The following is a 24,441-nucleotide window of genomic DNA, read 5'->3' as shown; positions in this document are numbered from 1 at the left end:
CAGTGCAACCCCGCCTCAGGTTCTCCTGCTCCCCACGGCCCCCACCCTTCTTCCCTCCAGTCCTCCCATCCTTCTAGGCCACACAGGACCCCTCTATAAAGATTTTTTCGATGGCTCCATCCAGCCCGCCTAGATGTTTCTCCCTGAGAACGCTTCTAAAACTACATCCCTGATTTAGGAGATAATTGTATGCTGGCTTCTGGGGAGAGCTTCCTCTCTCCCCAGAATCAGAGCCTTGGGGCCAGAGTCGGGCTGGCTTCACGGGAAATACGGGGTAAGTAGGAGTCTGAAGACTGATCATGGACTCAAGGCCATCTCCCCACCCTCTATCTTCCCTTTCAGACTCAGAGACCCCAACTGTCCTTCCACAACAGAATCTGCCCCTTTCAAACCTATCCTGAGTCCAGACAGCAGTCGGAACCACTATAGGAATTAAGGTGGTATCTTTGGCTGAAGTTCTGTGTAATCTGGTCAGCAGTCAGCATGGAATACAGGTGGGTATTGCTGAGCCTCAGACCACTTCACTGCGACCCCCACATAGCCACCTCTACCAGACAACCTGGGGGCCCTGCCCTCCTCCAGGGCTCTGAAAACTTCTAGAACTGTGCCCCATCTTGGCCCCCAGCAAACCCCAGACAGCCTGGAGATACCTTGAGAACACCCCACCCTAATTCCCGCTCTCCATCGGTCAACCTTTTGGCCACAGCTTCTCACTCATTAAACCGAGAGGACTCACCCACTTCATGGGACACCAGGACACTCCAACAGAGACAGGCACACATGAAAGCCTCCGGAAAAGTCCGAGGGAACTTTTAAACATCAAAACATATGACAATGACCCAAATATAAACAGAGAAAACTGGCATTCTGTGCAGATGTTAGGGTTTTCTCCTTAGAGAATCAACAAAATCAACAGATGAACTATTAGAACTAATGAGAGTTCAGCAAGGCTGCCTGATACAAGATTGGCCCACACAAACAGACAGCATCTCTCTCCACCAGCATAAATATGTTAGAATTGGTGGTCAAAAGTAAGACCTCTTTCATAACAGCAACAAAACAATCAAATGTTTAGGAATTGACCAAGAAGTCACAAGGCCTCTATGGGGAAAAAAATACAAAACAAAACTTTAAACTAATAAAGGATACAGAAATAATCTGATAAATAGAAGGGTAATCGGGCTCTTGGATGGAGCAAATGTTATAAAGATATCAGTCTACAAAACCAATCTAATTCCAGTCAAGATTCTAATGGGGTTTTTCTTTCCAGAAATTTGATAAACTTTCTCTAAAGTTTATAAAGAAAAAGGAAGGCCCTCCAATACCTATCTCAACCTTTAAAAACAAGAATAAAGAGGGAAGGTTTGCCTTTCCACATACTGAGACATATTAAATGTGATCGTTTTTTTAATGTGGTTTGATGCAAGAACGGACAAATAAAGATTGGAACGGAACAGAGAGTTCAAAGGCAGACCCATGGATATACGGGAAATTAACCGGTGATACAGGTGGCCCCACAAATCAATGGAAAAGAACAGGCTGTTTACTAGATGTGTTGGGAAAATTGGCTCAGTACACGGAAAAAAATACAACTTGATCCCTACTTGACACCAGACAGAGGTAGGCTCAGAATGGATTAAAGACCCAACTGAGAAAGGTAAAACAATTAAGTTAATAGAAGAAAGTCTAGACCTTTGCCACCTCTGGATGGTGAAGAATTTCTTAAACAAAACTTCAAAAGCACAAACAAAGCTAAAAATCAATACATTTTTTGTATCAAAACTAAGCATCTTTGTTGGATACATTTAACAGAAGACTGAATGGGAGAAGGTATTTGCAATATCTTGATTCAACAGGAATTAATAACCAGTATATATCTATTGTACATTTAACTGTATCCATTTGTATTTCTAGAACACACAAGCAACTCCTGCAAACCAACAAGAACAAAAGACAGCGGCTTCAATAGAAAAGTAAGCAAAGGACATGAGCCGGAGACTCATAGGAAAGAAAACCCGACAGGCTATCCAGCCTAAGAGATGGGCGCTCAGACTCATGTGAAATCAAATGCAAATTCAAGCAGCCAGATATCACTTTCACCTATTAGACTGGCAAAAAGTTAGACAGGTGGATAAGGCCAGGTGTGGCAGAGATGAGGGGGAAACAGGAATCTGGAGTTCTGTGTAGGTGGGTGATGATGGGTGCAGCCATGCTGGTGCAGTCGGACAGAACTTTGTGGAATTATGTATCCACAGACCCTGTGACCCAGCAATTTCACCCATGGGGATGCATCCCAAAGACACCGTCACATGAGTCCCAAAGGGGCCATGGGTGAGAATGTTCACTGCAGCACTATTTGTGGAGATGCTCGGAGGCCCCCCTCCCCCGGGAGCACATAAGGTGGGTTTACCCCACAGAATGTGAAGCTGCAGACTCGATGTCAAGTAGCAACCTGGATGGATTTAAAGGCGTACGCCTGTGTAAGAAAGTGAATGCCAGAATACAATACATAGCACATGTCATTTACATAAATTAAACCTATATGCATCCAGACAAAATACACATTTTGCAAGAACATATGCGAGCAAACATTCACAGGAAGTACATTTGAATGGTTGCCTAAGGGGAGGGTAATGCGACTGGAGAGTGAGATAAAAAGAAAAAGAAAAAGAAAAAAAACCTTCAAGTGAAAGAGAAAGAAAAAAAACAATAACAGAAATATCATGGTTTCCGTGATTTGGGGGAGAGGTAGGAGCTGGGGCCAGCAGAAGCCTGGGGAGGGAGAGAGGAACAATCGGGGATTGTGAGCGGGACACAGGGCAAGCAGGGAAGCATTACAGGGCAGGCTCACTTCCCACGATTGGCCAGGACCTGCAGCCACCTGGGTGACACCCTGCCTAGTGACAAGCAAAAGGAGTCTTGGCCCTTGACTCTGCCTTATTGGCATCTATCACCTGATTTTCGGCACCTCTCCCAGCAGTACCTGGGAAGACAGGTGTTTGATCCCACTTAGCAAATGAGGAATTGCGGCTCTGGGAACTGAGCTTAAACCCACGTTTCCTGGGGCCCTGAGGCCATTATACCCCAAAGGGGCCCTCGGCAGCAAGGCAGCCTGTGGGTGGAGGTATTCCACGCCCAGCAAGGCTCTGGAGTGGAAAGAAGGAAACTGGATCTGAGGCTCCACTCAGGTACCCACCAGCTGGGTAAATGGGCAAGGCCCCAAGCCTTTCTAAGGAAGAGTTTCCTTCCTGTGAAAAGATGGAGAGGGTCGTGAGGCCCACCTGCCAGAAAGCGCACATCCCAGCTTGCAAACTGGAAGTGCACTCGCAGGGAGTGTGCCCCTGAGCCTGCCACTGCAGCTGCCACGGCCCCCTCCCCTGCTCTGCACCCCCACCTAGGCCTCCTCCGTCCCTCTCTGAGTAGGGGGAAGCTAGGAGTCCCAGATGCCTGCCCTGTACCCCACAATGCCTCCCCCACACAGCAGGATTCCCCGCTGTCTCAGTGACCACCCCGGGCCACCTCCCCCCAGCCCACCTTCCTCTGGTCCTGACAGCCGCCCCATCCTCTCAGATCCCTCCCGGCCCTGGCATTCTATCACACTTAAGGCTTTTCACGGAGGGTGAGATTGAGGCCCAGAAACAGAAAGTGATTTGGCCAAAGTCACACAGCCACTCTGAAACTGAGCCAGAAATCACTCCCAAGTCCCTGACACCCAGTATAGGGCTTTTGCAACACAGCACGCTGTCCACCTCTTCATTCCTTCATTCATTCAGCAAACATACACGAGCTCTCACTATACACGAGACACATAGCTACAATAGAGAACAATACGGGCTGCTGCCTGTCCTCACAGAGCTTACAATCTAGTGGGAGAATTCGGACATGGCCACCTCATCCAGAACCGTGATCAAGGGAGATGGTGGGCCAAGGAGAAGACTTTGCCTCAGCCTTAGGGTGCTTCACGGCACCAAATCAGAGAGAGGTTCATTCAAGGTCAACCACAGATCACAGCATGGAGATCTTTATGGGCCCTGGATTAAGGACAGGAGGGGACTTTATGGGGAAAGTGGCTCATCCAGAGCCTCTCCCATAACAACCACCTGTCCCAGGTGTCCCTCCAATCCCCCCTCTGTCCCTGACCCCAGGGCCATCTTCTCATGTCATGGAGGAAAGTTGTTGTTAAACTCCCCCCGCCGTCCTTCCTGCATACGGGGCAGGGGTGATGAGAGAAAATGTGTTTTTAAAGAAAAAGGCTCATTCTCCACCTAAACGAAAGGTTCTCTAAGGGAGGCATTTCAGGCACCCTCGGGAGATATGTTTAAGCGTGAAAGGGCTTTCTTGGAACCGCTCAAGTCACACTACCCTGGAAGCCACTTCTGAGCAGAAAAGAGGCTGCGTCTCAGCCCGTCTCACACACACACACACCCACGCTGATCCTCCTGCTGCCCACAGCCTCCCTCCCCAGAGCCCAAGGCCACCATCAAACTCTGCTCCCATCCCAGCCGGTTCTGTGCAAATATTTACATAGCTCCTCTCCGGGGGCTACAGCAGACACAACATGGAGGAGCCACCCTCCCGACACTCTCCAGACCCCAGAGTTGGCCAGGAGTGGCTGACACCCTCAATCCTGGCAGGCCTGCCTTGTCCCTAAGGTGGGGCTGGGACAGGAAGTCCCCAAGCAGGCCAGATCACCCTGCTCCTGCTCAGGAGTGACCCCTCCCTGGAGCCTTGGAGGAGAAGTGCTGGGTGAGATAGAAGCTGGGCTCTGAGGCAGGACCCTGGGCCCAGCTCCCGGCCACGTGCAGGTGCTCTTACCTACCCTGTCTCCACGCAGCCCCAGACCCTAAACAGAAGGCTCCAGGTGGAGGGAGACCGCTGATGGCTTTTGCGTCTCAATAAAAATGCTCCCTGGGTGTCACCTCATCCTCTGGGGTTGATGCCAGGCTGCTCCCATCTCAAGAACACACCTAGATAGCAGCCTCCATCTGACACGCCTGCACAACTCAATATATCCAGGGGCTGCTTCGCCAGCAACCCAGACTGATGGCGGCCTGGGGCCTGAGGGTCAGGGCGTCAGGGCCTGGAGAGGATGAAGGTGAGCGGCATCTGAGCTCGGGGAAGGGTCAGCCATGTGGGAGGAGGGGTGTGGGAGTGTCACAGCGAGAATTCTTATTTCAGGAGACAGGGAGGAGATCGGGAAATGGCCTGGGGTGTGTGGAGGGTCATCAGAGGCCCATAAGTGTCACTGGTGCTAGAAGTGCCTGTACAAGCACCGGGGAAGCTGGGGTCTGAGTCTGGGGACCGTACACTAGTGGGTGTGGGGCCACCTCTGGGGCTCTGGCTCCCCATGGCATTGTGGACACCGGGATGCATGACGGCCTGCTGGTCCCCACCCCTCCCCCAGCCCACAACTCAGCTGTTGCAGTGGGGGCCCTCTGACCCTGTTACCATGGCAACCAGCCTGCAGCTGGAACAGAGAAGCCGACAGACTCTTCTCTAGAGACACCCCCATCCCCACCCACGCACGGGCTCCAGGGGACACAGGGACATGGAGACCCAGCCAGGACAGGAAGAGGTATGGAGAGCCAGACAGAGCCCAGAGAGGGAAAGGCTCAAGGGGGCTGGTGGGAGGAAGGAGAGAGACAGACGTAGCGAGAAGGAGATAGAGGCTGTGGGGACAGAGAGGTGGCAGAGAGGGAGCTGTGGGAGAAGAAAAGCAGCAGAGACCATGGGCACAGGCAGACAGGCTGAGAGATGGAAACAAAGACCAGAGAGACCACAAGAGACGGAGAGCAGGGGACCTCCATGTGGCCTGGCAGAAGAAGGCAGCCAGCGAGGAGGAGGCGTGCTCGAAGGCACCCACAGCCACCCCGACGGCAATGCGGAGATATAGGTGGACGCCAGCACCTGCTGCCCAGGCACAGCCCCAGGGCCCCGCAGCCATGCTACCACTTGCCAGCCCCACACTGCCCAGCTCTGCTCCCAACGCCGCCTTAACCCTGGGCCTGACAGTAAGGGGCATGGACACAAGGCCAGTGAGTCCCTGGCACCTTCTGTCTCTCCCTGCAGCCCATACCCCCCCAGTCCAGCCTCCCTGCCTCCCAGCCGTCCCAGCACTAAGTAACGGAGCTGTCTGGCTCCAGGCCCTGATACTGCACAGAGCTAGGCCAGAGGCACCGACACAGCACAGCTGTCCGCAGTGGCGCCTGCCAGCACAAGGCCCCGCCTCCTGCCCAGCCACCCACCGCCCTGGGGCTCACAGGGACACACTCCCCCGTGGTGGGCCCAAGCAGAGACCCTGAGAAAGGCCTGGACAGAAACAAGACATGGCGTTGGCATTCCACACCTCTGCCTCCATACTCTGTCCAGGCACAAAGGTTCGAGCTCATGCACACGTGCATACAGAGCCCAGGTCACGTCTTGGGGATCTTCCCAAGGGACTGAGCACCTCAAGGCCAAGGGAAGGGAGGCAGAGAAAATCTGTCTGCATTCTAGGCCTCCATCGCCAGGGCAAGTGGGAGACCCACATGACCTGAGGGCCCAAGAGATACTTGATCCCATGGAAACTCAGTAAGAGCAGAGAAGGGGCAAGCAGAGATGACCGGCACAGGATTTTCTGGGTCACAGCCCTATTTGGCGTAGTAACCTGAAGGGGGCAAAGAGCTTGAACCTGGGCAGGGGGCCTGGGTTCTAGTCCCACTCCCTCCACGGATTCGCTGGTAACTGGACCTCTGCTTCTCAGTTTCTCCATCTGTAACTCGAGTGGGCTGGATTAAGTGACCCTCAAGGTCACCAAGATTCCATAATAGTGCCTCTGCAGAAGGGGACCCGTGGCCATCCTCTCCCAGAGGAGCCAGCCTGGGCAGGGGTGAGGGCTAGCTCCCCACACACTACAGCGAAGACAGAAATACTAGGGCCCCTGGCACCAAGGGTCGAGTGAGCACATTAGCCCAGAAGCAGAAACAGGCTCAAGGCAGTAACCAACTTGCCCCATATGACATAATTTCTGGTGTTAGACCTGAACCCAGGACTTAGTGTATTCACATTCTGTTCATCACACCAGTGGTCTGCAACTTTCAAAATAAAATTGTCCATAAAGTGACGCGCATCTATAGGTACCCCTGTAAGTGGTTGGTGTCATTTTTAGTATATGACAGCAGAGCAGAGTGGGTAGGGCTCTGATCAGACATGGTTCCACTCCCAGCTCTGCCACTCACTCGCTGTGTGACTTTGGAAAAGTTTCTTAATTTCCCTGAACTTGTTTCCTCATCCATAAATGGAGAAAAAAAATTCTATCTACCTCCCAGGGTTGTTGTGAAGATTCCATGAGATAATGTAAGTGGAACATTTAGCCCAGTGTCCAGCTCATAGAAACCACCCACCAATGTTAGCTAGTACCAGACGGCCAAGCAAAGAGATAAGCAGATCTGCTTTGATTAAGGTTCTGAGAAACACCAATGAAAAAGCAGACAGAAGGCCCTGCCTTTAGAGTTTCCATCTAGTGTTGCAGCCTCTGCCTCTTAGTCAGAACCCCCATGTGCTGTGAGCAAATCCTCTTCCACAGGGCCCCCTCTAATGCTGACCAGTGATGTCACAGCCTGAGCACCCCTACAAAAGGAGGGCCATAAGGGAATACAAGGCTTTACAGGGCAGCCTCAGCCAACCCTGAGCATACAGGGTTGGTTCCAAGAGACAGGGCCAGGCCATGGGGCTGCTGGCTCACTTTGCCTACCCCCCGGGGGGAGGCAGATCACACTGTCTCCAGCAGGTAAACTCCCTGTGGGTAGGAACCTCATCTGTCTTGATCGCTGCTCTATTTGCAAGACCCTGGCTTCTGCAAATGCTCATCGGATACACACTGGTGAGCAGCGAGGTTTGGGCACCTGTGGGCAGTCCAGCAGCACCTTCTGAAGCCACCTCCCCAGCCCGCTGCACTGCACTCCCTGAGCTGAGCCCATCCCACCAGGGCAGGCGTGATGTGGGAGCAGTCCAGCCAGGGCTCTGTTTATCCGCTCTCCGGAAGCCCAGAGCAGCTGGGCTAGGAGGCGGTGGCTGAGCGGAGACACCTGGCGCAGGATGGAGGGTGAGGCACTCAACAGATGAGACAAAGGGAACTGAGGCTGGGGAGAGGTACACACCTCATGCCAGGTGCAGCTGAAGTGCAGAGGAGAAAGGGGACAGAAGAGGGACAGCAGAGAGTGAGCCAGAGTTCTGTGGTCCTCCCCACCCTCACCCTCGGTGACAGCTCACCAGACCAGACACCTGGCAGGGGCTGCCCTAGGATAGCTTGTGGCCTGTGGCCTGAGGTCAGCGCTCATCCGCCAGCCTGACCTATTACCTCCGTCCACGCACGCAGCTGCCATCGCTGCCCCTTCAAACTCCAGCCCTCTTAGCTCAACATGCCCACATCTGCCCACGGAGAAAGGAACCAGAGGCGCCAGACCCACAGCCAAGCAGCCCCTTGGCCACCCTGAAAACCATCCCACCAGAGGGAGTGAGGTAGTGACCCAGACGGCCTTGCAGCCCCAACGCTCAGCCCGCGCCTCCCACCTGGCCCCCTGCAATGGCCAAAGCTGAAGCCACGCCCCCAAGCCCGCCCATTCTTCTGCCAAGTCCCGGCCATTCTTCTGCGGCCCCCATCCCACTGTCCCCAACCCCAACCCCGGTCGCTCTAGGCCCCGCCCTCACCGTGGCCCCGCCCCCAGTCGTGGCCCGCGGGGGCCCCGCCTACCATCCTTCCGGTAGAAGGCAATCTCCACTTTGCGCTCCTCCGCGCCCAGCAGGGCCTGCGCGATCTGGGCGGCAGCGCGGCGCTGCGTGCGCGGCCCATGCAGGAAGTCGCAGGTGCAGGGCCGCTGCATCACCTCGGCCCGCGAGTAGCCGCACAGCTCGCAGAAGCCGTCGTTGCAGTAGATGACGGCGCAGTTCTCCACCCGAGCGTTGGCGATGATGAACTTGCGGCCTGGGGGGTGGAGATGAGGGGGCACGTGAGCAGGGACCCCTGCCTCGGGGGATCCCAGCCCTTCCCCACATTCTCTTGTCACACACTGCCGCTTGCTGGGGACTCCCCGCCCCAGGAAGCACGGCGGGGACTGGGGTCCCCAGCAGGGGGCGAATGCAGCTGTGCCCTGACACAGGTGGCTCGGCCGGGCGTGCGGCGTGCCCCCTCCCTCGCCCGGCCTGTGGGCAGGCTATGTGGCTTCCCCCGGGCAGGCTGCCAGCGGCCTGCTGCCCCCTCCGCGCCTGGGGCCGAGGCCAGCCTGGGCGGGTGTCAGCAACGCGTGTTAGCAGCCGCGGCGAAGGGATAAACACTGGGCCTGGCGAGGGAGCCTGGGAAGGGCCAGAGATGGCGGCCAGCCTTCCCTTTGCACCCGCTCCTATGGCTTCTCTTCCTGACCCCCACTCTCTAGACTAGGGGATGCTCACTGGGCACTCCTTACCCCGGGGATCCCTAGGGAATCACTCTCCCAAGTATCAGCGGACCCTGCTGGGTCGGTACTTCAGGGAGGGCAGTTAGGGGCTGGGGAGTGGGCGGGCTAAAGAAGAAGAGGAAAGTACCACGTGAGCACCTGCTATGCTTTATGTCATGAAATACTGACAATCCCATAAGATAGGCATCCTCATATTGTCGTATTATAGATGAAGAAACTGGGGCTCAAAAGAAGTTCAGAACCGTGCCCACAGCTTGCAGCTTGTAAATGACAGAGCCAGCTTTTGAATCCAGTTGTGGCAGAGAGGAAGGAATAAGCTGAGGGCCATGGGCAGATGTCCAAGGTCAGAGGGAGCAAGGAAAGGGACCTGCATCTCCAGCCCTGGAAATACCTGGAGCCCGGGGAGGGCCTGAGACAGTAGCCCACGTGTAAGAAGACAGACCCAGGAAAGGGACCTCCCCCAGGGATGTGAGGGCTGCTGCGTTTTGAACCCATCAAGGAGCTGTGCCCCAAGGAACCCATTTCAGCTAGACTTGGCTCACCCCCCTGCACACCTGCCCTAAAAGCTGCCCTGGCGGTGAGCAGCAGGCAGGCAGGCAGGCAGGCAGCAGCCCCAGCCTATGCCAGGGAAGATGCTCCCGGGATAAAAGCTTTTTATAAACGCAGAAGTTTCCGGCCACTTTGGCCTTTAATGCTGAGGTTTTCAGTAGCAGTCAGAACTCTGCCCCCTCCCTTCCCAGTGGGCACAGCCTCAGGCTGCAGCCCTGGGCAATCCCCGGGGGGAAAGGCCCAGGCTGCAGCAGCATGAGGCCGAGGCCATCAGGATCTGGCTCCCTCCTGCCTTCCTCCACCCTCCCTTACCCTGGCCTCCAGGAAGTTACTTTTTGAAGTTGGATCATCTTTAGGTCAGTTCCCCAGGCCCCCCAAAACTCCCACGCAGCTGGCAACCCTAGGAGGCAAGGTTCCCTTTCATATAAAAAATACCCCTGACTCAGCCTCCATCTCCACCTGAGCCCAAGGCAGTCCAGAGAACCAGCCACACACCATCCTTGGAGGAAGAAGAAAAACCACCCGGCCCCCACTCCCAGGCCTGGAGAGAAGAGCCTGTTTCTTAGAAGGCAGGCCCCACCCCCTTCACTGAGCTCCTGGAATATGGGACAGAAGGGACCTGAAAGGAACCTTTGGCTGCCCCCTTCTTCCCAGATGTGGAAACTGAGGCTCAGAAAGGGATGAGAGTCACTCAAGGTCACGTGGCAATCTGTGGAAGAGGTGCGGCCAGAAGCCAGGCCCCCAGATCCCAGCCGAGGTGCCCACACAACCTCCGAGAGCTTTCCTTTCCGGAAGGAAAGCCCCTGCCTGTGGCCCTCCACTACGTCAGTCTTCTCCCCTCAGGATCGTCTTGTTCCTCGGCTCAGACAATGCTGCCCATCCAACTGACACCTCCCTCCGCCCACAACGGTTCCAAGCACGCGTTGTCCTGTGCTCACAGGGTCATGAGCAAGGAATGTCACCCACTCCAGGGCCCTCGGCAGTCACACCCACCGTGGCACACAAAGCCTTGGAGACAGACACATGCACTTGGGGCAGGTGCAAATGCCCAGGCCCAGAACGTGCACCGCGCCTGGGACATTTCTGGAAGCCTCCCCTACCAGAGGGCCAGTATTAGGGATGCTGTAGTCCCCATAAAGGGGCTCAGGACAGGAAAATCAACAATATGGGAATACTGCATTGAGGCTGTTAGACCCTCAAAACTGGGCTGCAGCCCATGACACCCTCTCTTTCACCCTAGGACCCACAGTTTGCACCCCACTGCCCATGAAGGGTCAAACTCATGGGTGACACATACGCACACCCAAGAGCAGGTCGGTCACTGGCCCCACATGCTTGGCAGTCAGTCTCACAATATAGTCAAGACGGGCATCCGCGTGGTCCCGTGGAGGTCCCAGCTTGGACCATATCCATTCTCCCGTCCTTACCCCCACCCAGCCCCATCCTCATCCAGGCACCCAGAGTTAGGGATACCCGCACATTCCCATCCCATCTTTCTGCCCTGCACGCTCAAACTGTCACACACACATTCCCCAATCCCAGAAGCCCAAATTGAGCTGAGTGTCCCACCCCGCACCACAACACCAGGTCTCTTGGTCCCAAGCCCACAGCCCCCAGCACCAAGCCTTGCACCGGGGACCCCTGGCCAGCGCCTTGAGTCCACCAGCCCCCATTGACGCGCACTTGGCGGATGCTTACGGCCCGGGCACGCCCCCCCATCCACACTCGAGAGAACTCGCCGGGGCCCAAAGCCCCATCCCCACCGGCCCCCTCCCCCACTCACTCTGGCCCTCAAACTTGCGGATGATGGTGTCCAGGAAGGTGTTCTGCGGCGCGACGTGGCCCCTTCGTACCGGCATCCTGAGCCCATGGGCGGGCCGGGCGGGCCCCCACCCACCCCGGCCCGGCCCGGCCCAACACTAACTAGGCTTTGGATAGCCCGGCCCGGCCGTGGTCCCCGCACCGCGCGGCCAAGCACGGCACGGGCGAGGCCGAGACTGGGCTGCGGGCGCGAGGTCCCCGATCAGCTCCCGGCTCCGGACCGCGGGCCCGGCCTGGAGCCGCCTGAGCTCGGGCCGCCCGCACACCTGTCTGCCGGACCCCGCCAAGCCGCGGGCCCCGCTCCGCCGCGTCCCCGAGCTGCACTCCGCCCGCCCGAGCGCCGGGCACCCGGCTCCCACCCGCCGCACCGACAACCGCTCCGGCGCCCGCGGCTCGGGCTGCGCCTGCGGCTCTGCCCGGCCGCGGAAGGGTTAACGCGGCGCGCGCCCCTCAGGCTCCGGCCCCCGCCTCCCGGCCCCCTCCCTCCCGCCGCGCGCCCGCAGCGCCGCCCTCTCCCCCGCCCCACACCCCGCGCGCCCGCCTTTCCCATTGGCTGAACTGCACGGAGGGCTCCCCCCACACACAGCCCCAAGCTCAGCCCGGGAGCCCCCTGGACTCGCACGCCCCGAAGAGGGGGAAGGGACCCTTAGGTAGTGGAACCATGAGGACAGGTGCGACAGCTGGCCTTGAGGCGGCCAGGGAGACGACTGGGGATTCCGCCCCCACCCCCGGACTGGAAGACCTGGGGAACCTGCCTTGAAGGGAAAGGGGCGGGTCCCTTAAACCCTCGTCCCCCCACCACGCCAAGCACGGGTCTGGTACACACAGCATGTGCTCAATGCCTACTGTGGGTGACACCGGCGGGCGAGGCCTGAACCCTGGGAGGGCAAGCCCAGGGTCAGGGGAGACCCAGGAAATGTGAAGGGCAAGACAACCTGGAGGCCCCAGGATAGCCGAGATCTGAGACAAGTGTGGGTGAGACTAGGAGGCACGCACCCAGAGCGGGGGCGCCCCCCCCACACACATACACAATACACACACACCCCTCTATTCCGGGCCCTTCTGCACAGAGAGGGTCATGCTGACAGGAGTTGCGGCCTCCTAGCTGCGGGATCAAAGAAAAACCCCTGAGAGCGAGGTTCCAGCCTGGGGATCCCCCTTGTGCGAGCAGCCCGCCCTCCGTCTGCAGCGCGGAGCCAACCCAGCAGGCCCAATCCGCGGCGGGCTCGGGGCCCTGCGGCGCTGCGGCGGCCCAGCCCCTCGGAAAACCCTGGCCCAGCCGCCGGCCCCTCCCCCCAGGCCAGCTGGCTCGCTGCAGCTGCAGCTCCCTTATTTAGGCAAGGAGGCCTGAGGATGGTCAAGGGCAGGCAGAGTGTCTGCCCGCCGCCTGCCCACCGCCTGCCTGGGGCTGAGTGAGGGTCGCGGGCGCGGCGGCCCAGGCCTGAGCTGCCAGGCATGGCCTCGAGTAGGCTAGGGCTGGGAGGCGAGTGTTGACAGCTGAGCGGGCAGGCCGGGAGGAGGCCACAGCTGAGCAGCCGCCCGGGTCCCCTCCCCTGCAGCCTGGATCTGAGACCCGGCTAGACGGATGGGGCCATGTGGGGGCCCCTGAGGACTTGCAGCTGCCTCTGTCCTTGGAGCAAGGGGGTGGGTCCTGTCACCAGGGAGAACCATCATGGGATGTGGGGGGAGGGGAGGAACAAAGGGCAAAGAAGGAAGCCTAGTCTGGAAGGAGAAAGGCCCAGAAGAAGAGGCCTTGGCGAGACCATCCTACCCAGACTCTCACGTTCCACCCAAGAACAAAAAGATGCAAACACTGGGGCCAGGTGGGGCAACTGACCAGCAAATGACACCCCTTTTTTATTTGCTGGTGGGTGGGCAGTGACTCAGGGAGGCAGCCAGTGGGAGAGAAGGAGGTGGCTCCATCAGCTGATGCTAAAAAAGACCAGAGGCTCTTGCCTGTACAGTCATCCCTTCGGCCCTCTCCACCTCCGGCAGCTTCCTCACTGGCATTCTCATTCACATTCCAAGATGCCCAGGGTCTTCGGTGGCAAGACATCCCTTACTCTGTGATCTGGCGTCAGGCACATCAACCCACGTGGCTGCTGGGTGGAACCCAGTCTACGACTGGCCCAGCCCCTCCCTGACCCACACCCACCCCCTGCCCTACGTCCAACCAGCGTGATTCCCATTTGAGTGGGGTGTCTTCCCCTCCAGGTCAGGGGATTTAGAGAAAGGGTGTGCAGTGAGAATGGGCACAGGGAGAGAGGACACGAAAGGGACACCTGTAGGTAGCATCCCTTTCTCTCCACATCAAGGGCAAGGAAGAGCCAGTCGGAAGGGAGAGGGCTACACATCTGGCCCCTCCAGCTCCACACTGCGGTACCCACATTCCCAGGAAGGCCTCTGCTTTCATCCCATGGGAGGACAGAGGAATCAGAGGGGCCCTTGATCCTCCCAAAAGAGAAGACAGAAGACTCAGAGTAGCCCTCCTCCTGGGCATAGAAGCAAGCAGGAGACAGGCAGGAGAGAGCTGCTCCCTGAGGCTGGTTTAGGAGAGGCAGACCTCTCTCTCTCTCTCTCTCTCTCTCTCTCTCTCTCTCTCTCTCTCTCTCTCACACACACACACACACAATTCCTGGAGTTTCATTCCTGAGGGGAGAGAACCTGAAGGCACTCCCACTGAGCCACCCCCACAGCCAAAAACTGGGATAAAGAAGAGAGGCTTTCAGATAGGGACAAGCCCTCATCCTTCCTGGGCCCACATGTGCCAGGCACCAAGATGTAAAGGGCAACAGATGAGCTGATGGAGAAGCCTCTCCACCCATCACCTTGCCACCTGAACTACGCCTAGATCCGGTAGAAACAGGCCAACGCCCAATCTTAGCACACCGAGCAATTAGAATCCACCCGACCCCATCCTCTGCTCACAGAGCCATTCGCAGGAACCATTCCTGGGAAGAGCTCTCCCCACCTTGCCTCTGGCTGAGTGACCCGAGAGGCTGTGTCTCCTCCCAGCTACCAGAGACAATTTAGGGTGAAAAGTCTTGGCAAAACATCCTGCCCACCCAGCCTTCTGCTCCTGCTCAGTCTGAGGGAGTCGAACCAGGGCATCCTGGGAGGAAAAATACAACTGAAGCCTGCTCCTGCTGGTGGACCCCCAAGGAGTGGGCCAGGCAAGACACAGCCAAAATCAAGCCCAGGAGAGTGAGTGACAATCACAGGGGACTGGGACGCCGTTCCAGTCAGATGGGTGCAGCAAAGACAGCTTATGGAGGAATGGTTCTTCAGAAACCCTGGGGGAGGAAGAACACAGAGCAGCCCTTAATATGCAAGGGGAAGCTTGGATGGCATGGCGGGGCCTTGTTTTTCTGTGCAGCTGGGTTCTGAAGATGGAGATGTTTTCAGATACAAACTGGGATGGGAGAAGATCAAAGAAACGGCATGTTTTCTGTCCAGAAGTGGGTGCTCTGGGCTTGCTGAAGGCAAGAAAGGGAGAAAGGGCAGAGAAGGACAGAAGGAAGGAGGGACTCATCTCAAACCCCTAGCCAGGAGCCAGGGCTCCCCCACTCATTGCCATCGGCAGCTCCATATGCAGGGATCGTGTCACCCCCCACCCCCACCCAGGGCCATCACCAAGGTCTTCTCCTGCCAACCCGATACCCACCGTTGGTGGTAGTGTTTCCCTGCCATGGTGATAAAAGACTCTGGCGACAAGGATTCGGGAGACCTGATTTCTAATTCTGGTTCTGCTACTAGTCACATCAACAAATGTTTCCTGGGGGCCTCCTGCGTACTGGGCCCTGTGCCAGACACTGTGGGGTGGGGGCAGAGAAGGGACAGGGGCATCAGCCAGGATCCCTGCTCTGAAGGCTCGGTCTGCTGAGGCTGAGAGAGGCAGTGGGCAGACAGAACTGTGCGGCCTGCGCTGAGTGGCTCAGTGCTGTGGGATTACAAGGAGGTGTCGATTACTTTCAACTGGAGAAGTCCAGGAGGGCCTTGAGAGGGGAGGTTTCAGAGCAGGTCCTTGAAGGTCAAGATGGGCAGAGCAGAAGCACTGCAGGTGGAAGGCATGACATGAACAAAGGCATAGAAAGTGGAGAATGAAGACCAGGGGACAAAACAGTTTGGCGTGGTGTCCGTGGAGTCATAGGCTGGAGCCATTCGTGGAGGGCTGAGGAGGATGGTTTTTATTCTGTGTGCAAAGGAGCAGTGGTGGCAGCTGAAATGTATCGTCCATGAATATAGAAATCATGTCTGTCTTTGTACAGACCCTAGCATGTAGTCAGTATCTAATAAAGGTCTGTTGAGTTCATGAACCACGTATAATAGTTTGGAGAAACTGAGGCAGACACGAGGTGTTTCGGTTAGGTACTAGTGCTGCATAACAGCCATCCCAAACACCAATGGCTTAAATCAACAGCAGCATTCATTTTGTTCATGGGTCTGCCATGTGGGCAGGTTCAGCTGGAAACACGTGTGTCTGCTCCATTCAACGCACGACTGAAAGTCTCATTCACTCACGTTTGGTGGCTGATGTTGGCTGTCAGCTGGGACCTCAGCTAGGACTGGGGCCAGAACGCCAAATGAAGCCTTTCCTCGTGGCCGCCTGGCTTCCTCAGCATGGTGGCAGGTGTCCCAAGCGAGGGCCAGGCAGCAGCTGTAAGCACCTTTAATGACTCAGCCTCAGAAGTCACATAAAGTAACTTCTGCCACAAGTGTGGCCGCTCCGATTCACAGAGAGGAATGAAGAACTTCACCGCTCAGTGAAGGATTGTCACTGACATAGTATGAGAAACGCGTGTGTGATGGGACCTACTGGCATGACCATCTTAGGAAAATATAATCTGCCACCGGGAGCTACGCGTTGATCCAGGAGAGAGGTGCCAAAGGCTTGGACGGGGTCAGAGGTGATGGAAAGGGGCCCACTTGTTGTGTAACTTTAGGAGGCTCACTAAATCTCACATTCCTTACCTGTAAAATGAGGCGACCAGACAAGCTGATCTCTGAGAACCCCCCCAGCCCCAACAGGGAGTGATACCTCAATGTTACACACTCACATTCCCCACTCATCAACGGGCCCTCCATTTTCCCTCAAAACCCATCTCCACCTCCACCTCCCGCCTCTGCTCTCTGATCCTGGGTGCTCTGGAGACTGATGGGTACTCCACAGATAGCACCCTGGCCCATCCTATGTATTTATTTCAGACTTAAAAAAAAAAGTGGAGTGGGAGACCCCAAAGAGCAGGTGAGAAGTCCCTCAGAACCATCAGTTTCCCACTCCACCCTGCGATGTGCTCGTCACTGGAGGGTCTCCTGAAAGCAGACATGTGGTGTGGGTGCCACCTGCAAGGAGAGAAACTAATGGGAATGAAATGTCATGAAAACAAGCTGGTGTGACACTTTGCTACTGACAATACGTGCAGGGGAGTCCGGAGGACAGAGGGGCTCTGAGCGGGCTGGGGCAGCCAGGAGGGCTTCCTGGGAAGGCTGGGCCCTCCTGGATGGCACGGGTTTTCTCAGGCACAGAGGAAGGGAGTGAATATCTTCATAAAGCAAGATCCTCGGGGTTGGGGGGTCAGGTGCGGAGTCCCCTCACCAATCTACTTACCCCCAAATGAGAAAGAAGAGGGGCCACTTTAAGTTTCCTCTGCCTGAGAACTTAACAGCCACCTGTCCCTTAGATTTGAAGAAGCACAGCCTCCTCAGACACAAAAAGGGGCTTAAGGGAGGTTCCATAACTTACCTAGTAAAAGCTCAAGAAGTACTATACAGGAGGCACTGACGGGGAGAGGGAACTAAACCACTTTAATTTAGAGTGTCTTTGAGGGACTGAAAAATATTAAGAAGCAAACCACGCATTGGTGCCACCCTGCCAGGGAAGCTGGCCTGCCAGGAGATCCCAAGCTCTCCAAGCTGCTCAGGTCCAGCGGGGCTGGAGCTCTGTCCCTGTCCAAGGTGCTGAAAGCCTTTCATGCCAGGCTCCGCAGGAAACCAGGGAGGGCCACTCAGGTGACCAAGACTGGGGCCATCCTCGAGACACAGTGAATTAGACAGTCACCCCAAACCATAAAAATGCTTTTGGAACTGGACAGGAGCTCCAGGAGGCAGCACATGGTGAAGCAAGAGCTGGCTTTACCAATCGGTGCTAAGAAGACTCAGGTCTCACTTCCCTACGTCTAGAATGTGCCTTCCCCGCCCTCACTCCCACCCAAGTCAGCAAGGCAAAGATATGGCTCCTCCCCTGAACTTTACACTTGCAACTCTTGGGCTTTCCCTTGGGGGTTTCCGTGGCTTTATGAAATATTAGAGCCAGAAGGGAACACTTGCGTATTTTTAGATGAGAGAAAAGATTCAGAGCAGTGCAGACCCAGAGAGCTGCAGGTACAGAGGTGGCTCCATCCTCTCTCTAGACAATGCCCTGCTCATTCTGCTAAAGTCATCAGGCAGAATGCAGTGCCCACCCCAGCCTGGATGGGGGATGAGCATGTAGATGCCAGCGCAACACTGCTTCCAGATCCTGCAGAGTAGCTACCCCACCCCACGGATCACCAGCCAACATGAAGGGCCAGAGAAGAGAACTCAGGTCCACCAGATCGCCTACTCCATCATCTCCCTAATCTACTCACAATTGCTCATTGCTTTCCATGCGCCCCAAGCTGTGTGGGACCCCTAGGGAAATATAGACAACCCAGCCCCTGGGCCTTAAAAAGTTTTCAATTATACCGGACTTATCATGGTGATCACTTCTTTAGGTATATACATGTTGACTAACTATGGTGTACACCTGAAACGAATATAATATTGTGTGTTAGCTGTATTTTAATAAAAAGCTTTAAAAGATTTTTAAAAGTTTGCAATTAGTTGGGAAGAAAAGATGTTTATATATGAATAGACAATATTACAGGAGCCAAGTACAAATAATGGCAGCCAACGAGAGAAGTGCCTGGATTCCAAGTACTAAGGAGTGGTGCAGACCATGAAAGCATTGACTCCAGAGGAGGGAGAGATCCTTTTAAGGCTGGAAAGGGTGAAGTCTTTACAAAGGAGCAGTATTTAGGGAGAATTTGGCTGAGCTGAGAACAGAGGTAAGGCACCTCACATCTGTGCCTCTGGAGAATAGCTGCCCCGTGTGGAGCCTTCCTGTGGGAAGATAAAGCTGGTGAAGGTGTGAAGGTGACAGCAGGGGCCCAGAATGACCAGGAAGAGAGGAATCTTTCTCCCCTGAAAAAGAAAGGTATAGAGGGCTCCCCCTTCTGGGTCCACGAGGAACAACACCGTGCGAATCGGGATCCTCTAGGAACTGGCGTTGCCAGTCCTTCAGCAGCCTAGGCTGGGGTTAGAAAGCCAGACAACGGAATGGGGACCCCAGGAAAGGCCCAGACCACCACCAACAGCAATATACAGGAACATCTCTCTTTCTGGTCATTGGGAATCAAGGGGCTTATACTGCAGGTGGGAGGTAGGAAAAAGACAACACAATTACTGAAGGTACATCAGGGTTTGGGATCTGGGTCTCCATATCTCACAGTCAGCACAGGACGGAAAAGCTTCTCTGCCCACCCTGGTTTGGAGAGAGGGCCTGGCCTCTTTCCAGGGCATCTGACAGACAGAGGGAAGGGGTCTCCTCAGCCAATACCCACTGATGTTTCCTACAGAATTCCCATGCTGGGCACACTTGAGGCTCAAAACCTTGGTTCCCAAGAGACCCAGCACCACAGCAACCACACCAGGAAAATGGGCCAGCCTGAGAAATTGAAAGAGAGAAGATGGCGAGGCGGAGGGAAGGGGGTCAGGGCCTGTCACACTGATCCCTGACAACCATGCCCTTCTATGTAGGGCCCCCATGGCCTGAGACAGGGGCCCCCTTGGTCATCATTTGGGAGACCTCAGCCCGACCTTAAAAACTCTTCGTTTTCACTCTGTACCCCAAGAACGAAGGACAATTTCAAGTCCTCACGGATGTGAAAACATTCACGTCCACACCCATGTTCTTGGTCCAAATTAGCTTTGGAGGTGCAGAGCCCAGATGAAGAGGGAATCAAGGATTGAGCGTCAGGGCACATGCACATGTGTGTTTACACACATGCACACACACGCCCGCGCACACTCCACAGGCACCGAGTCTGCTCAGGGCAGTGGTTCAGAAGGAAAAGTCTAAACCTCAGGGGAATCAAGACCTGGAGACACCCAAGTTTCCCTCAGGAAATTAATGCAAACTCCCCAAGAGCTCCCACAGGCCGACAGTCACCCATCCTCCACGGATCTAGGGTTCTCCAAGGCCTCTCGGTCCTGTGGCTTTCCAGGCTGAGGGCCAGGAGGCAGAAGAGTCTCCAGAGCAGGGGCCATTGTCCTCAGGAGCCCACCTGTGGGATGGGGGCCCCTGAACTTCCCATCCCTCCCCAGCTGCTGCCGGAACTGCCTTCTCTCCTCTCAAGGGACACAAAGTGCCTGGTGCTCCCACCCCAGGCTGTCCTAGACATGGCTTCCTGTGCCTTCAGCTCACCACACCCCATGTGGTCTGTGCAGAAGTAGGGAGGTTTCCCAAAGGAAGGCACCCCTGCTCCTCTGGGGTGGGCTGGTCAGTCATCATCACAAACGTCGGGCTTATGCAAACACTACGTTAGGGTCCCAGAGGGCTAGTGTGGACCCACTACCCCAACGCGGCTCGGGCACAGGCCACTGGCCCTCACTCATCCTGGGTCTCCTTGTCTGTCTCTGGCAGGCTGAGCCCAGGCCTTTGCTACAATCTCTTCTCTTTGGCTCTCTGCTGCCCCCATGTGGGTTCCCTAAGAAGGGCAGGGGCCCTTTTCAGACAGGCAACACGTTCCATTGCCTGAGTCCTACACACCCCAGACCCTGCCCAAAGCCCCTCCCCAAATGTCCAGCCTCCGTCTTGCAATCTGGAAGCTGGGCAAACCTTTCTGTCCCAACCTCCCAATACAGCGGGAGCTACCGCCTAAGGAGGACTGGGCCACCCTGAGCCGAAGAGGGCTGCTCCCCTCCCTTCTGCCCACTCCCCCCTCCCTTCTCTCCTTTCCCCTCCGCTCCCCACCCAGGCCTTGCCAGCAGGCAGGAAGGAAGCTGCTCATAGTGGGGAGGGTGGGGCACTTCCAGCTCACACTGAACAACCCCGGGTTGGGCTATAAAGAGTCAGGGCCTTCCGCTCCCATCAGCCGTCACCCTCCACCCTCCACCCCCCACAGCCCGACTCACACTTCTCAGGGCCAAGGCGTCCCCTCCCCCAGGTCAGGGCATCCCACCTCAAGCCCTGCGCAGCTCTCTTCTCTGACAGGGAAGGCGAGAGTCAGGTTTGCTGCCCTGTAAGGAAGCAGGAGGAGCCAGGGCCTGGCTACTCAGCTACAGAAGGGTCTGTCACCTTCAGGGACCAGGGCCGATGGTTGCTGGGGTCAAGGCCGGCCTCCCCAGTGGCAGAAAACACAGCCACTGTCAGGGACCCAGGGGCTGGGCTCCCAAACAGATTCTCTCCAAAGCCACTTCCAGCTTGAAATCTCACCGTTTGAAATTAAAATTCCTTCCTATCAGTGGGACTTCAACTCTGCAGGCCTTGAAATTTTTGTTTTTTCAGAAATTACTCTTTAAAGTGCAATTGTTAATAAGAGCAGTCAGCCACTGAGATGCATAAGCCCTACTGCCCTAGCAGGACGGCTGACAAAGAGCAAGGCAGAGGGAGAGAACTGAGCAGGGGCCTAGGGAGGGGAGGAGACGCCCTTTCCAGAGGGGGAAGAATGAAAAACTGTCAGGACTGCCAGAGTCCCCTGATGGAAGTTAGAACACAACGGGCCGTGTAGGCCACAGCCAGAGGACAAGCGGAGAAGGAAAACTTCCCTGTGGTCAAAGCTTCCACCTTCGACTTGGTGTGTCTCTACTTTGATTTTTCCTCCTCAACCCATGCCATGCCTCCCTCTTCCTAGACCGACACCAATTCAGGCCTACCCGGGCCCCTGCTGGCGTGTGGCTCTGCTGAGCTTCCCAGCCTCCCTGTGCCCAGAGAATGAATGCCCCCTCTTGGACCCAACACCTGCGCCAGCCTGACCCCTTCTTTCTGCTCCTCCTCAAACTCATCCCGCTTCAGCTGACTCCCTTCCTGGTGGCCCCTCTCCACTGCCTCCAGAACACACATCTGTGGTGAAGCAAGCCAATGTTCACAAAGCACCTACTCGGTGCAGGGTACTCGGGCCGGCAGGATCCCAGGTGAGCGGCACCTGACCTGTTCTTGCAGAGCACACACACGTTTATTTGGGAGAGAAATCGCAGACACACAGGGGCTGCACAAAACCACTCCAGGAGGAACCAGGCAAGAGATGTGCCATGACCTGGGGAACGTGGAGAAGGGGTGCTGAGCAAGGCCTCCCAGAGGAATCATACAGGGGGAAGGGGCGTCCGAGAAGCACACCAAGGAGTTAGAGGCACAAGAGATTGATTGGGGTAATGCCTGTGAAAGATGATGGGGGAGCAGGAAAAGCCTGGGGAACGGGATGCAGGTCTGACATCTATGAAAGGAGAGAGGGGAGGGGGAGGATCGGGTGGGGAGAGCCTCGGGCCAACAGGAGCTCTGCAGAAAGACAGCCCTCAGAGGGCCCAGGGACTGTCTGAAGCTTCCGGGGAACCACATGGCCTTGGGTTGCAAGCTGGGCAGATTCTGGAGGCATGGCAGCTGTGAGCTGTCTGCCACCTGTACCTCCCGAAGCAGGTTCTCTCCTGAAGGCAGATCTGAGCAGGACACGTCCAGAGCTGCCAAGTCTGGGTCATGAGGAAGGGGAAGAAAGATTTCCTTTAGTCAGAGGGCAAAGAGGTGGTGAGGACAGCACAGGCAAGGACCCAGAGGCAGGAAAACACAAGGACTATTTGGGAATCCGTGAGGAAGTCTAAAACAGAGGGTGTGGCACTGCACTTTGAAAATTGAGGGTCAGGCCAGTGTGTGGGAATGGCCTTGGCCTTAGGTTGAAGGTTTCAGGGAAAGCCAAAGCATGAGGTAAGCCCCGCTTTGGAGATGGATCTGGCCGCCCTGTGGAGCACTGATGGGAGGGGAGGCCCAAGGTCAGGAGACCACGGGAGGGCCTGTGGCCAGCAGTGCAGGCAAGAGGTCATGAGGACCGCAGTATCTGACACCTGTCATCAGCTTGTCCCTGAGGAGGCCAGCCACAGCTCCATTACCTGGAATCTACAAACACGGAGTCTTTCTCAGCCATGTACACTTAGGTGGTGGCTGAACAGGAACCAGAGATGGGATCTGTCTCCTTGGCTATCATGGGTGAAAATATCTGAGAGGTGGGACCTGGATGCCATCTCCTGCCTCAAGGGAAAGGGGCGCGAGTGGGGTGGGGCCTCGGGCTCCTGCACCACAGGCACAGGTCTGGACTGAGCATAGATCTTGCGTTTCTTCCTCTCTCTTACCTGCCCCTTCGCTGAGAGACAGGCAGCAAAGCTCTCCGGGTATCCAGGAGTTCAGGCTTGTCCTCCCTCCAACTGGCAGACCCTACCACCTTCTTGGTGTGACCCCAGAGTTCACAGCACAGCCCATTCCTTCCGGCCGATCCGCCAGCCTGCCCCCCACCCAGGCCCACCCCAATTCTATCCTCCACTACTTTCCAAAGGAGTCCAGCCAACACAAATCTACATGTTTGTTTGTCTGCCTGCCTGCCTCTCCCAGTCTCTGCCTGTCCCAGTTTCTCAACTTCCATCTCTTTCTTGCAGTTTCTCTTAGTCCCTGTGGTCTCAAATCTACAAGGCTTGGACCTGTGATGCCCCTGGTTCATGGCCTTTCTCCAGCCCCCAGATGGCTTAGGACTACAAGCCCCAGCATGCACTGCTCTCCAAGGTGCCAGAAGAAGGCTGCTGTGTGCCACTGGCTCTCTGGGAATTATAGTTTCCCTAACATCAAAGTCTTGCTAGGGCTCCAAGCTCTCCCCAGGGGGCAGTCCCTGCCTTGGCCCTGAATGCTGTGTCTATCTGCTGACCTAATGCCCCCAGGGAATCCTGCGTCACTGGATGACAGGGTGGGGGTGGAGGCCCTAGATGGCAGCTTCCTGCAATTTTGTGTCCCCCACTTGAGTCACAGGGGGCGGGGGTTCCAGGAAATTGGTGCTGGGAGGGGAAGGGATGCCCTAATGCCAGACTCAAGGACAAAGGGTCCCTGCGTCCCCATTGGGCCTGTTCCAAAAGGACTCTAAGGCGGGAGTCCAGGAGTGCTTAGACGTAGCGCGGGTGGTGAAGGGGGCGACCCCAGGGGTCCCTGTGGTCACGAAGAGTCTGGGACTCATCCCCTGCTAGTAACACAGTGCTCACCTTCCACTCGACCCCTCAGGCCACTGCCAGCCAGGGCCAGATGGAAGGCGTCCCCTGGTCTGATACAACAGAAGGGCCTTTCTGGTTCTCTGGTTGTCCACCCTGCCATTCCTTCCACACCCCACTCCTGCCCTCCAGCCCCAGAGTACTGCTGGACACCTGTGTTCCCACTTATCAGCCCTAGTCCTTGGAGCGGAACCCAGGCGTCCGGCTCCCCACCCTCTGGGCTGGCGGGCAGGGAGCCGAGGCTTCACAGCCTCCCAGCTGCCTTGTTCCTGTCCCATTGTGTGTGGGACAGGGGCGGGGCGAGGGCCAGCACCGGAGAGCCCCCTCC

General features: G+C 56.4%; 1 protein-coding gene across 3 annotated transcripts in view; it reads right to left on the bottom strand.

The window, feature by feature from the left end:
• Window positions 1–12,168, bottom strand: part of KCNH2 (potassium voltage-gated channel subfamily H member 2) — a 31,302-nt gene extending 19,134 nt beyond the window's left edge. Inside the window, exons 1-2 of one of the 3 annotated variants that reach the window (XM_033099231.1) lie at window positions 11,764–12,168; window positions 8,732–8,962 (exon numbers count right to left, since the gene is read on the bottom strand). In XM_033099231.1, coding sequence (XP_032955122.1) covers window positions 8,732–8,962; window positions 11,764–11,839 — 307 coding nt within the window. In that variant the 5' untranslated portion in view covers window positions 11,840–12,168. The remainder of the gene's footprint in view (window positions 1–8,731; window positions 8,963–11,763) is intronic. The other 2 variants (XM_033099232.1, XM_033099233.1) reach the window with 2 other exon arrangements.
• Window positions 12,169–24,441: the final 12,273 nt, after the last annotated feature.

Source organism: Rhinolophus ferrumequinum, chromosome 26, assembly GCF_004115265.2.
Source record: "Rhinolophus ferrumequinum isolate MPI-CBG mRhiFer1 chromosome 26, mRhiFer1_v1.p, whole genome shotgun sequence".
Taxonomy (NCBI): Eukaryota; Metazoa; Chordata; class Mammalia; order Chiroptera; family Rhinolophidae; genus Rhinolophus; species Rhinolophus ferrumequinum.
Note: the sequence above shows the minus strand (reverse complement) of the source record. Positions and strands in the feature narration are given on the sequence as shown.